Source organism: Pungitius pungitius, chromosome 5 (assembly GCF_949316345.1).
Source record: "Pungitius pungitius chromosome 5, fPunPun2.1, whole genome shotgun sequence".
NCBI classification, from domain to species: Eukaryota; Metazoa; Chordata; class Actinopteri; order Perciformes; family Gasterosteidae; genus Pungitius; species Pungitius pungitius.
The window spans coordinates 20,174,702-20,188,525 of NC_084904.1; the positions used below are offsets into that span (position 1 = coordinate 20,174,702).

The window sequence follows — 13,824 nt, forward strand, 5'->3', positions numbered from 1 at the left end:
GCCAGAAGATGTCGCTGTACGCCTTCCTCTTTGCACACAACGTAAACATCAGCTGGACGGCTCTACGACAGCTAGCTGCTAGCTAGCTGCTATCACACAAGTTGCTTAGCGTGGCTAGCCGACACACTGTTGCGGTAGTTCGACACATGTGGCCCCGTCGTAACGGGGTGCTTGACAACACATGGAAGAGATTGAGTGAACATGCGGATATGTGACTGCATTTAGGGATACCTGAAGATGGACAAGGTAGTTAACGAAAAATAACGTAACGGTTTTTTAGCTAGCTAACTAGCCTGTGACTAACGTAACTTAGTAGTAGCGTAACTTTTAGCCAACATTGGATGTTGTGTGTAAATTAAGACGATTACTTTGACATTTAAAACGTTTTTTTAGCACACCAATCGACTATTGGTTATTTTCCTTTCTACGTTTTTGAAAGTCGACACAAATATTTTTTTTTAAATGTACTGTAAGCTAATATGTTAGATGCTAATTTGAGTTAACGGCTAAGTATTCTAGTTGAATTAACCGATGCCAATCGTGCATTGTTCCCGAGTAAAGAGTTGTGCTTAACGCACATCCCCCCCCCCCCCCGAGTGAAGTCTGTGTCTAATAATGTGGATAAAGACATCAGCTCGTTATTAAATACGTGGGGCGACACAGCGCTTCGCTTGCAGCCAAAGGTCGCGTTACAGCGGGCTGATAACAAGAAACAATCTCTACTTGCCCAGGGGGGGGAACCGTCCCCTGCTGCCCGGTCCCGTGAGCTCAAACAACTGAGGAAACGGGCGGACGATTCTGCTGAGTCACACACGGCCCCACCAACAACTCTCGTTTCACCAAATCCATATGCGTCTGATCAGAGTTTAAGAGGGTAATCGATGATTCTGACACGATTGAGTAACCATTACTTGACCTGATGGACCGATATCAAGCCCCATATCTGTGTGTTTGTGAAGGAGCACAAGGAATTCGGGTCCGAGAAGGCAGCATGCATCCGATGCAAATGGAGTGCCTGCAGGAAAGTGGGTGGATGTGTCAAGGAGTCACGGCTACAGCAACAGCCGTCGCGTTAGAGACACCGGGGATGATTTCCTGCAGAGAGGCAGGTCCTCGCGGGGTCTTCAAGCCAAGGTGCGTCTGCAGTTTTCATCCTTCAACAGGATCGGATGAAACAAAACGTTTACATGACATTGAGTTGAGTTATTTGTCTCCATCAACACAGGCATCGAAAGGCAATAGTGGTGTTCATGCTCAAGGAAAAGTTGTGGGCAAGAACTCACTGGATGCACAGCAAAGAGGTAGATATCTCACGTGACCGTTTTCTCCTTCAACTTTTGATTTATTCCAAAAAATACTTGTACCCGCTGTCTTTATGAACAGTAATTAAGAATTCTGTCGATGAGAAGTTGTCTTCAAAATGTTATTGTATTCTTGCAAGAATAGGCACAGTTGTACAGAGGCATAAGCAGTCTGCTCACTACAGATTTTAAATTGGTACGGAAATAAGGTTTTAAATTACATTAATATATTTTTAGGGATATTTAATTAGGGCAAGAATGACTTTTCATTATAATAAAACAGCCTTTGTCTTCCATTCTACATCCTTAATATCTAACAGAAAATTCATTTGGCATCAACTTTTTCCTGAATGATCCCAGGCATGAATCCGACACATTAACTGATTTTAATTGGTAAAAATTATTTTGACGCATTCTCAGGGTTTAGAGGCGCCAGATCTCTCCCGAACTCTGCAGGGCCAGACTTGATCCCATTCGAAGTGAAGATGACCGACTTTCCAGAGTTAGCTGTCGGTTCACTGGGAAAAGCAGGCCCGCCTATTCAGCTGGAGAGCCGGGGTCCAACCATTCCGTCCTCGAGCCCCCAAATGCGATCAGCGGCATCTTCCTGGAAGGTAAGCACTTATGAAATATCAGAGGCAGTGTCTTGGCCTATCCAGCGAGTGTTTCACTAATCTAGTTATTCTCCTTAAATGGGTGATAATGAGATTTTTTTGTTGAATAGTCTGTGAGGAAAGGACCCCCAACGCAAACTGACCCCCGACAAATTGCCATTAATGCTGTGCCGGATACTGCTGATTCACCAGGTAGGTGAAGGTGCCCACAGTCAGTATTTTGGTGACTATAAGGCAGTTCAATCCTCAGTATTTCTTTCTTTTTGTGAACAGGTCATGTGGGTGGTACTTCCTGGGCTAATGTTGCCTCTCAGCCTCCAAAGAAACCTGTCCCTAAAGAGAAGACAATCGCCATCAATGAGCAGGTTAGGTGGCATTTTGTTTCTATTCAGGCTCTCGGCAGATCAGCGCACTCTTTACACAGTATTCCCAGTTGCATGTTAATTAATTCATTTTATCCAAAATAATTCAACTTAAAGATGCGTTCTTGCGTTAAAATAGTTTACTCTTAAAGGTGTCGGCCTCATATAGGTAGTAAAGTGTAGATTTTAGGCAAACCTGTTTGTTTTTAAACATAGTTGTCAGTCCCTTCACTTCTTGTTGTCTCTTTTAGACAGAGGAAACGGCTGCACAGCGGGAGGAGGGAGCTCCAGGGAAGAGAAAACGCAAGAAAAAGAAGAAGGCGAAAGGTGCTGTTGAAGACGCAGAAGATGAGTCCGAAGAGCCAGCAACATATCAGGAGCTTCCAAAATTTGAGGTTAATAAAAAGATTAGCATCCATTTTTGTATTAAATTCAAAGGCTGTTTATTTTTGCAAGTGATGGAAGAGGGTTGTACTTGCAATATTGTCTTCTCAGGATGAAGAAGAGTTTCCAGGTTTGTCTCCTGCTGTGACCAGAACTGAAAGATTGAAAACAAGCAGCTATGTAGCAAAACTATGCAAAGAGGTACGATTCCCAGTTTTTTTTACGTAAGAATTACAATACCGGGTCTTTTTAACCTTTTGCTAAAATGCACATTAAATGTGTGAAAACATTACGTTTATTGTGTCCTCCCCACCCCAGGAAAACCAAAGACAAGGTGTTCAGCATCAGTCTGCAGACCACAAGGAAAAAGCACCTGCAGAGGCAGCTAAGAAAGGACAGGTTTGTGTTTGTCTTGTACATTCGAATTGGGCTTTTTCTTTGCTCGGCTCTCTGCTATTATCCTGCAAAAAACAGTGGAGTTTATTTTGGATTCTCTTATTTCTAGAAACTTGAAAAGCTTTCTGGGAAGAAAAGCAAAGTTCCCGTTCAGCTGGACATCGGAAACATGTTGGTCGCCCTCGAAATGAAGCAATCCCAAAAAGCAAAGCCGGTCATTCTCTCGGGTGGGCTTCTATACGAAGGCTTCCGAATTTCTAAAGATAAAGATTATCAAATTAATATATTTAGCTTGATGGCACTTGAGGACTTAGCCCAGAATAAGTCTCTTTTTCAATGATTCGTTGGCAGTTGGTGGCGGACTGACTGCTGTCCAGAAGCAGAAGAAGCTGCCCTGGCACCAGGATAAAATTGCACACAATCCTCTGGACTCCACCAGCCCTTTGGTAAAGAAAGGCAAGCAGAGAGAGGTGCCCAAAGCCAAGAAACCAACTCCTCTCAAAAAGGCAGGCCCACCTACGTACTCTGGAACAAATAACAATGCACTGCATTTACTAACAAGGTATTTTCAGCTGTGCAGCCTTTGTTTAGTTATGTTTTTTTTCTCCTCTCTTTCTCAGGTAATTTTGAAGGAACGGGAGGAGAGGAAACAAAAACGTTTGCTGGAAGAGAGAGCACTGCCTCCGGAATGCGAGTTCACACCCGCTAATGAGGATGATGATGCTGCAGAAGCAGCAGCAGCAGAAGAAGAAGAACCGGTTGAAACAAAGGCCACAGGTTGGATCGAGCACGCAAAACAATAGAAAGCTTTTGAACTGTACTGTTGAGGAAGAAGATTGAGTGTACCGATGACTGTAGCTCATATTTTTGACTTGTCATTCTGCAGCCTCCGATGAGGTTGGAAGTCCGAGAGAAGAACTTGAGGATCTGTCGGACTTTAACGGCACGGACCAGATGGTGAACGAGGCTGACAAAGAGGCCGACGAAGAGGCCGACAAAGCCGAAATCGTGGAGCAACAGACCATCTCACCCGTGCCCTGCCCAGCCAGTCGGCCCAAAATCCACAGCAGAAAGTTCCGAGAGTAAGACTGTAAAACTCCACTCTCACAAGTTGTGATGTTTGTAGGCTGTGCAGCAAACATAAGAAAACATTTAATCACTGTTTTAAAAGTTTGCCATATTGTTGTGCATGTCAGTTATTGCAGTCAGATGCTGAGCAAAGACGTGGATGAATGTGTGACGACTCTGCTAAAGGAGCTGGTTCGTTTCCAGGACCGCCTGTACCAGAAGGACCCCATGAAGGCCCGCATGAAACGACGCATAGTGATGGGGCTCAGAGAGGTTCTGAAGCACCTCAAACTCAGGAAGGTCAAGTGTGTCATCCTCTCACCCAACTGTGAGCGCATCCAGTCCAAAGGTACTCTCACAGTGTTACCTCTGCCATTATATGGGTATTGTTGCTCGACAAAAGACTGAAACGATTGATTACCCCCAAAATAGTTGCAGATTAAGTTTCTATCAGTCTGCAAATTGTTTTTGCAATCCTTGCTTTGGGGTCAGTCACATAATCTCCTTCCTCTTTTGGCAAAAAAAAATGTGTTGAGGTTTCTCTAACCGGAGGTTGAAGAAAGTTGCCGCATTCTTTTCCCGTTTCGTTCCCTACAGATGGAATTTTAGAATTCAAGAAGTCACTTGTAGCTCTAAAAATGGCAGCTTAGTGTAGACAAATGGCCATTCCATAGCAGATTGTGTGCACACACGCTGACCGTGACTCGTTTAAACCCAGGGGAGAGAAAAGCCCCACTAAGTTCTTAAGAAATGTCCCCTTTCACAGGCGGCCTGGACGAGGCTCTTTACACCATCATCGACACTTGTCGGGAACAGGGCGTTCCGTTCGTGTTTGCCCTCTCCAGGAAAGCTCTGGGTCGCTGCGTCAACAAGGCCGTGCCCGTCAGCCTGGTGGGCATCTTCAACTACGACGGTGCACAGGTACAGATGCTACCCGCTACCGAGCCCGCTGTGGTACGCTTACAACAAGCAGCATTTCAACACACAACATTCTTACCCACAGGACTTCTACCATAAGATGATAGAGTTGTCGTCTGAGGCCAGGAGGGCCTACGAGGTGATGGTGTCGAGCCTGGAGCAGACGGGCCAGGCGGACCCGGAGGAGGAGGAGGCGGCGGCGGCGGAGAGCGTTGAGGAGAAGCTCGGACATGACGCCACACAGCCAGAGGAGCCAGAGTACAGTGAGTTAAAAGTCCTCCTCCAATCCTGCTCTTTGAGTGAATTTAGGGAAAGCTTTGAGTTTGTCTCCCCCTATTGGGAGTCAAGCCCAATGATTCTTTGTTTTTGTTTTTTTTTCCCCCACCAGTGAAAATGTGGAAGAGAATGCTGGAGAAGGATTGCAACCACAAGTTCCTGAACTTTGAGTCGCAGTTGAGCTCCATGCACTTGGACAGCGTATGTGCCGAAAACGCGGATGAAGATGAAAAGAGTTGACGGTGGCGAACCCCGTTGTGCCTAAAACAATGAATGCAGCCACTCGCTGATCACCAGCTCTGATTAAACTAAACTGGACTTTAATCACAGGTGCAGATAACACCAGCTGCTCCGCTGCAGTGGTTGTCTACCTGAAGATTTTTGTAAGGAAATGAATTATGTTGCTGCGGTTTATAATTATCATTTTTTCTTATTTTTTAAATAGATGGAACAAACACAAAATAATTATGCATCAAACTTAAGAAATGTTCCTGTGTTTTAGTTGTACTTTAAAACATGTGTGGGTTAAAAAACTGGAGATATTTAATCAGGACAAGACCACTAATCCCACAAAATATGAACCTTTGAGAGGATGTGCAGGAGATAATGTACTGAACAGTATGTCAATACTAAGATGTTCTCAGTGGAGCCATTAAGCAGCATTCTGTTTTTATCTTATTCAGGTTTAAAGCATGTCACGGGTCTGGCCTATTTGGTCCTTTTTTTTATTTTAGGCTTTGGAGAGATGACGGAGGACATGGAGAGAGGCAGCAGCAAAGGCTGAGCCTCAGCATTGCAAGTACTCTAATTGATACGGGCTCAAATTAGGGCCAGTAGGATTTAGAGGAATATCACCTGTGGTAAAACTTTCATGTTGGATTTGTAACTACACATTCTAGTTTAAACACTGAGTTTCACCACACTGCACTCAGGTGCTCACTAAAGTTTTTCCTCAGTGTTTTTTGGAACTTCATTGTTGATGTAATTTGTGAACGTTTATTCACGTCCACAATCTGCTTTTCTAATATTCAAAGATAGAGTTCGACTTCTGAATTATTTCTGTACAATGTTTCACAGGCTCAAAATCTAATTGAACCTTATTTGACCCACGGTCGTAAACCCTTTAGCTACCACGACATGTATTGGTGACTTCTTTTTTTTTTATCTTGATTGCACTATAGTAGAGCCTGTGTTTATTTTTGAGACTACAAAAAGTACTGAACATTTTGATAGTACTCCTTGTGATAGGTGTAAATTATAGCATTTGATTTTCTTTAATAGGAAACATTTTTTAAACATGTTTACTTGACTTGAAAAAGCTTGTCTTTTTTTGTTGTGCTACCGTGAGCAATAAAAAGTTATAAAATAGTATGATAAAACAAGTTACAATGCTAAAAGCTAGGTGGCAGTATTCATTGAAAAAGACCAATTAAAGTCTCTACACAATCTTAGATTTCACACGGCTCTCACAGCAAAAAAAGTCTGACATTGAGAAGTAATCAGTTTACGATGCGACTACAGCCAGCAGCTTGTTTGCTTGGCATGAGAGTCGAAATTTTCCACAATCACATTATATATGATTTGATTAATCAGTGCAGTACTTTTGGTTTGTGGGGCATTCATGTGTAAGAGTATTTCTGGAGTTAAAATACTCCCCCGTAAAAAATTAAAGTGTAATTCTATTGTTGCAGCCATATTCAATTCCCCACCAGAAAGTGAATAACCGTATTTCACACAACGGTTTCTTTAAATGCTGCAGGTAGTAATGAGGAATGAAAATGTAATAATTTTTTTTTAATGATTTGAATATTTGAAACAAAGAAAGTAAGATAAAGAGTATGAACTGATGGTTCACTCGTTGCTTGAATAGGAAAGTCAATGCAGGAGTGTTTTATTCCTTCAAGATGAATGCACAGTAAATGCAGTGTTTACTTCAAGTGAATGTGGGTCATTAAACAAATAAATGAAACGAGTGTTTTTTTTGTTTTTTTGGAACCTTTAATTGATGAACATTCTGTCAATAGACATCACACACGCCTGTAGGCTGCAACATTTTGGAACAAAAACCAATGTATCAAATTAGTTATTTTACTATCAGTTACATTAAGTATCTTGCAGAATTTGGAAAACGTTTGTGTTAATGTGCAGTCTATTTTCTTCCAGAGAAATCTGTTCAAGCATTTAAAACTTCGGGTAATAGTGTGATGACTTTGAAAGACGCGGAGCGCTTGCGGTCTCTTTTCTGCGCTTCCCAGATAAATGAACCAATAGTTTGTACAATCATTATGTAATATCAAATCTATATAAATCTGATGCAAAAAGAACAAAACCAACAGATTAATAGAGGCAATTTGTACTAAACAGAGTTCAGTGCTTAAAGTGTAATGAATCTTAACTTCAACTGCTGCCTCACAATCCTATTCCTCTGCAGGCCAGTCACGTGGTGTAGTACATCCATATCGCTCCCAGATGAGTGTCTCATTGTATTACACATTCATTACGTGGTGTCACGGTGACCATTGACCGCCTTTCTAATTCTAATCCATTCCACCATGAGTGCCGGATCGCTTTAAAAAAAAAAAAAAAATGAAATGAAATAAATAAAGATTCCAGAAAGGTTCAGAGGCTCCCGAGTTGTGGCATTCAGAGGACGGGACGGACACAAGGCCGCAGTGACCTTGACTGCCAAAATTAAACTGGATCATCCTTGAGTCACGGTGGACGTTTGTGTCCAATGTTCCCTACAAAAAAAAAAAAAACGGCAATCTCGTGGTGGAGCTACAAGAAGAAGAAAAAAAAAAAAAAAAAAGGCACAGGATGGACAAAGTTAGTCTGTACCAAATTGTCCCCAGATTCATCCAATATGTGACGCCGGATGGGTGGTGTCTACGTATCCGCTCTGGACCAGTTCCGTGCACATGTTTCTCGTCTTCTGGACGGAACACTCGGTGAAGCGGTTCCCCTTCTCGGTGCCCGCGGCTGCGCTGTGCGTCTGCAGGAGGACCACGGCGTCCCCGTCCACCTCCCTCACCCGGCTGTAGTCCTCCGCCGCGGCGCCGCCGCCGCCGCCGCCCCCCTGCAGCGGAGCGCCAACGTAGTCGGACCCCTCGAACGAGACGTCCTCCGTCTCCAGGATGAGAACGTCCTCGCCGGTCACCTCTCTCACTCTGCTGTAGTCCACCGGTCTCTCCGCCGGACGTGTCTGGACGTCCACGAAGCTGCCGCTCGTGAAGGCCCTGACGGTGGCGTCTTCCTCGTCCGCTTCCCACTCGCGTTGGCCTTCCGTTGTCCCCTCACAGCGGACCTTCTCCAAGTCCAAGTCGAAGCCGGCGAGAATGAGGGAGCTTTTTTCCCTCTTTTGCGAAATGGAGGGAGGAGCGTCGTCATTTTCCGTCACGATCAGGTACTCCTCCATTTGTTCCTTCCAGGCTCTGATGGAAGGAAAGCTGTGCTTGACCAGCAGGTCGTAGTCAACGTCTTTGGCTCCCGCGCCCTGCAAGTCAAGAGTTGATCGATTCAGTTATGACCCGACCCACCACTAAGCCCAAGGGAACGTTTGGATATGTTATGAAAAACACAGCGGATTTAGCGTTACATTGAGAAGTCGAGGGTCAATATCTCTTATCTTTGGCCCAGGAACAGGGGGCAGAACCCACTGCTTCAGACTGGAGATCAAAAGAAAGGGAATCATGAGTGGAAACATTGTCATCAGGACTTCATAGAGGGAGTTTTGCATATTTTCTCGTGCAAGATACTTACGATTTCCTCTTCACTACCAAGATCAACACTGCGGTTATTAACGGAATTGCAGAAAGGATGGAAACCATTAACCAAAACGCTGTCTCACTGTGGTGATCTAAATAAAAACAAGTAGTTAGTAGTTATACATGTTGCAACGTCAAACAGCTTCTGTAATAAGCTGCTGGGACCTACAGTTTGGGATCTTCACACAGGCAGCGTTGCTCCACTCACTCCAGGAGCCATGGTCCAGTCTGCAGCGCACCTGAACCGTGTACACCCTCCCAGGGATGATGCTGTACAGACTGTAATGAGTTTGTGTGCCTGACGTGTACTCCTAGAGAGAAAAAAAACAACAAAAACATAGTAATAATCAATAATTTGAAGAAAGCTTTAAAAACAGACCCATAGCCAGATTAGAATTTCAATTATGGATTTATTCATTAGTTTTATTAGTAAAATGTACTGACTGCAAAACATGGATAAATTAAGGACACTTCACACTCACTGTCCACTTGTCGCTGTTGTCATGTCGGACTCTTAGCTCATATTTCACGGTGACCCAGCCGGACTTGACGTCCGTGTTGGAGGGAGGCTCCCATCTGACGAGGAGATGAGGACTGTGGTCCCTCTCCTCCTCCTCCTCCTCCTCCTCCTCCACCAGCAGCATCGTCACGTTGTCGAGGGCGTCGGGTTTCACTGTCGAGACAGAACAAGGGTCCCCCGAGCCCGCGTCAGCGCGCTGGCGTGCTCGCGTTGACGTGCTCGCGTTGACAATGGCAACATGCCGATGTTTACAGGGCAGCGCGTCCATCGTGGTCATCGCTTCGGTCGGCTTCAAGCGGTGAAAATCAAAGTATCGCGGAGGCGGACCGTCTTATCTTTAGTTTTGGTCAGTGGATCAAACTGGAGCGGAGTTTGAATGAATATTTCAACAAATCGGTTTACTGAATCAGAGACCGTTGTCGACGTGGCCTCCTGCAGAACGTCCCGGGGCCATTAAGTGTCTTTAGAAAGGAGTTACCATTGTGTCGCCTGGGACTAGACTCCACACGTAGGCTATTAAAAAAAAAAACCAGCCCATAGTGTCACATGCGCGAGCGCCTGCATAGGCAAACAAATGCTGTGAAACTTGACACAGTACACAAGATTCACACACGGGGGGGGGGGGGGGGGGGACGACGACGACAAACCAGTTTGGCTTCATTCTGTTTTAATCTGCACCTTGTGTCACACGCTCAGTGCCTTTCTACTCCTCACTGAAGCAAACCATGCCAATCAATAGCTGAATCAATACAGATAACTTTCTGCTGTGTGTCGTCTTCTCCTATAATTAATACACATGTTGAGGGGTTGTCAATAGTTCAAAGTGCTTTAAGCCCGAGTGGGACACAAAAGCACTGTTGAGCTGAGCAGAAGAAGTTGCGCTTCATTATTCTTCGTCATTTTGAACTACAATTCAAGTCACTTTGAGTAATTTGATCAGTGTCAGAAAATGTTTCAATATTTCACTGTGTGATGAAACAACAATCCAGGATAATTAAGTGACATTAAGTGGTATGTGAGGCTTAATACCGCGGGCCTGACCTACCGATTTCCATCACGTCGATCTTCAAGGTCTCTGAGGTGGCGTTGCCGAGAGCGTTGCACGCCGTCACCGTCAGGTAGTAGTAGACCCAGATGGAGGTGTGTCCCTTGTCGAAGAAACACGAGTTATTCCCTGCCGACCGATAGTCCGGACACTCGTGCGTTCCCTCCAACCTGTGCGCAGACAAAACACGACCTTTAGCGAACAACAAACACCGCCAAATGCATTCTGTTTACATGCATATACGACCAAGTCAGCTTGGGAAAACCGTCCTGTGGTTAGTAAACAAATGGCAACAGAGCAGATCTAGATGGCCTTAGTTTTGCAGGTATTTGGGCTAAAAGCAAATAATTAGTAAACATGGTCGTGGCGTCAACAGTTGCAATTCATCCTCTGGGGAGCGCGACAAAGCCCGTGCAAATCCATCGGAATCAGCTCTATTGACGAGCCATCCAGTTCCAGCCCTCGAGATGTTTCATGCTGAACCAAAGAAGGCGGACGAACTGACTGACCCTGGAAGTACTGGTTGATAAAATCAAATCTGGTATTTAGAGGATTTGAGGTAAGCAGGTTTTCCCACTTGCCCGTTTACAACGTTACACAACGTGATAAGTCAAATGCAATCATTGGACTGGCCTGTCTCTCTCGTAGTACAGCTGGTGCGTGGTGGGCAGCCCTCCGTCGGTTCCCGGCTCCCACCAGCAGGTGAACGTCTCCTTCTCGGGGGACCTGCACCCGAGCAGGACTGGTTTCCCCGGTGGAGACGTGCCCGGCAACACACCTGGTGACAAACAAACGTCAGCTCCTCACACCACCGCTGAAATACATGTGGGTTTGTTTTTTTCTCTAAACAAACGTCGGTGTGGTTCAAAACAACGAGTTGACTCTTAAAAAGGAAACTAGCGACACTAGATCGTTCTCGGCTGTGCGGTTAATGCTTCTTCCTCCACCCTCGGTCAGGGGACGTTAATTTTTAAACCACATGAAACCCAACCTGTGTGTGTGTGTGTGTGTGTGTGCGCAATGAGTTTGTCCATTACACCACAAATAATGCCAAAGACGTTCAAGCCTTTCAACTTACCGCCGGACTTCACGGCCGCAAACAGCAGCAAGAGCAACGCCGCCCCGAAGTCTGTCCTCATCCTGGAACTAACCGTCACTCCAAAAAGGGGGAGACATGATAGGGTCGTATGAACCGCGTGTGTGTCTTGTTTTCACCTACAACAGGGAGATATGAAGGGAAAACAGTGAGCGCATCCAATACAGTGTTGTGGCTAACAACTACGCGTGGTCACCATCCAAAGAAACCTGGTACAGTTGTGTCAAAACTGTCAAAGAAAATGGGATTTCTGAACTGAAGATACTCAAGGTTGAGTAAGTCATAAATGTTTATTGCGGTCTTTTAAACCAGCCCCCCCCCCCACCCCCTCCTGCCTGCCTATTGTGGCCCTCTCAAATGACGTGAATGAATGAACTTTACCTGAGGTTTTGTACTTCCGTATTCAAAAAGGACCTCATGTACATTCTAATTCTCTGGTTCAGATCAAGATCAAACACTTGGACACGCGCACACACAAAAAAAAACACACACACACACACGCGCACACTATAAGACGCACATTTGCCTCAAAGTCTTATCTCCAGCAGGATGTTGGAGCCTTTTGAAATGTACTTTGGGTTGAGCGAGTCATGCTCGCTGTTTCAAACTCCCCGATCTTTGTATCAATGTTGAATTGCAAAACATTTAGGTCACGTGACGAGGTGCGACAACGCCGTTCCCGACCAGTGATTTACTGGTAGGGTTACAGTTTTTCACGGTTTCTCCCCCCCCCACCCTACTTGTGTTTACACAGTAACGTGACAACTAGCTCAGTTATATGCCGCAAAAGCCTTTTTATGACAAGTTGTGACACTGCAGCATGAGAAAGGCTTGTATTTCAATTGTGACACGCAAAAAAAAGCAGAACCTGACGCTAAAAAGCTACAGATTCAGCTTTACACTCTGTGTTTGAGGTAACACTGCATAATGTGTGGTCTAATTTAGTTTTTACATTTTAGTTGCAGATAACCTTTTTTTATTCTCACATAAACCCATAACTTCTTACAATGAACTAAACACACATCGGAGGATTAGAGTTGAATCGACATTAAAATAATAAATAAGTGGACTAAACGTTTTTAATTAGTTGTGAAGCAATACAGTAAAATATCTTAAGATCCGTAAACACATAACATATACACCTGTTAATTTTAAGACACATGTCAAAACTGTTCCATTATGTTTGTAATATTCCGTGTAACGTACTACTGCAATATAACTCGGCCAAGTAAACTAGATGCAGTAAGAATAATGTCTGATAACTAACAAACAAAAACTGACAATAGTTTTATTTTAAGCTGTTCGCGATGTCACTGCAATCAATTCACCAAACAAGGCCCGTGTTTACAATAGACATCTTTGGATATATACACTTTTATGTTCATGTTACGCCTAGTTCTTGTAAGTCTAATTAGCAAGCAAACGCACAATACAACTAATAAAAAAACATACAGCCTACAAATTACTAAACATAACACATATACCAACGGCTGCAGGGTCAGTAAAAAAAAGAAAAGAAAGAAAATTAAAATGTTTACTGCACCTACCAGGACGGGTGCCGACTCCTATTACATCTTCCAAAGCAGGTAGGCCGGAACAATGTTTCCTCATTAATTCATCGCGTGACTGCGTGGGCGATGTTTGCACACCTGTGTCTGCTCGATACAAAACGACCTGCGGGAGAGAGACGTCCTCTAGGTCGTGAAGGGGAGGGGCTTGTGTCGTCACGACTTGCCTCTCGGTGGCGGAGGCTGCTGCTTATATATATATATAAAAAAAAAGTGGAGTTAAAACACTGGTAACGTTACCAGGCAGGTGTATACGTGTCGTATGCTAACAACAAGTGGGACATGATTTAGTTAAGCAGATACATGTCATGACATTGCCAAAAACGTTGGCTGGTGACCGTCACTGTTACTTGAAGAGTTGAGGAGCATTCCGGACAACCTGCAAATTACGATGCGTCGTTTTTTGGCGATGTCTGTCTTGACGCAATCGCCATCTTTGACAGAGTGCCCCGGATGGTCACGTGGGGGGTGGAATAGACCAACAAGTCCGCGGAGTAGGCGCGTCAGTATCC

At 44.5% G+C, this 13,824-nt stretch overlaps 2 protein-coding genes across 3 annotated transcripts; one reads left to right on the forward strand and one right to left on the reverse strand.

Annotated features, from left to right (window-relative positions):
* The first annotated feature begins 109 nt into the window (after positions 1 to 109).
* On the forward strand, positions 110 to 7,454 carry LOC119224698 (selenocysteine insertion sequence-binding protein 2-like). 2 transcript variants are annotated; one of them, XM_037481922.2, is made up of 19 exons: positions 110 to 246; positions 732 to 874; positions 960 to 1,134; positions 1,226 to 1,301; positions 1,722 to 1,915; positions 2,026 to 2,107; positions 2,189 to 2,280; positions 2,529 to 2,672; positions 2,773 to 2,862; positions 2,980 to 3,060; positions 3,167 to 3,284; positions 3,409 to 3,563; positions 3,678 to 3,834; positions 3,944 to 4,139; positions 4,254 to 4,474; positions 4,892 to 5,046; positions 5,129 to 5,306; positions 5,432 to 5,561; positions 5,650 to 7,454. In XM_037481922.2, exons 1-18 carry the CDS (start codon positions 238 to 240, stop codon positions 5,557 to 5,559), a joined length of 2,394 nt encoding a protein of 797 aa, XP_037337819.2. In that variant the 5' UTR covers positions 110 to 237; the 3' UTR covers positions 5,560 to 5,561; positions 5,650 to 7,454. The 2 variants fall into 2 exon arrangements, with proteins under 2 accessions (XP_037337819.2, XP_062418504.1); XM_062562520.1 differs by having other exon boundaries at positions 5,432 to 7,454.
* A 424-nt stretch (positions 7,455 to 7,878) lies between these two features.
* Positions 7,879 to 13,475, reverse strand: prlrb (prolactin receptor b). Its single transcript, XM_037481923.2, has 9 exons — positions 13,292 to 13,475; positions 11,727 to 11,863; positions 11,282 to 11,426; positions 10,649 to 10,818; positions 9,566 to 9,756; positions 9,253 to 9,394; positions 9,079 to 9,175; positions 8,915 to 8,984; positions 7,879 to 8,812 (listed from the first exon to the last, which is right to left on the reverse strand). The coding sequence occupies exons 2-9, from the start codon at positions 11,785 to 11,787 to the stop codon at positions 8,174 to 8,176; spliced, it is 1,515 nt and encodes a 504-aa protein (XP_037337820.2). The 5' UTR covers positions 11,788 to 11,863; positions 13,292 to 13,475; the 3' UTR covers positions 7,879 to 8,173.
* Positions 13,476 to 13,824: the final 349 nt, after the last annotated feature.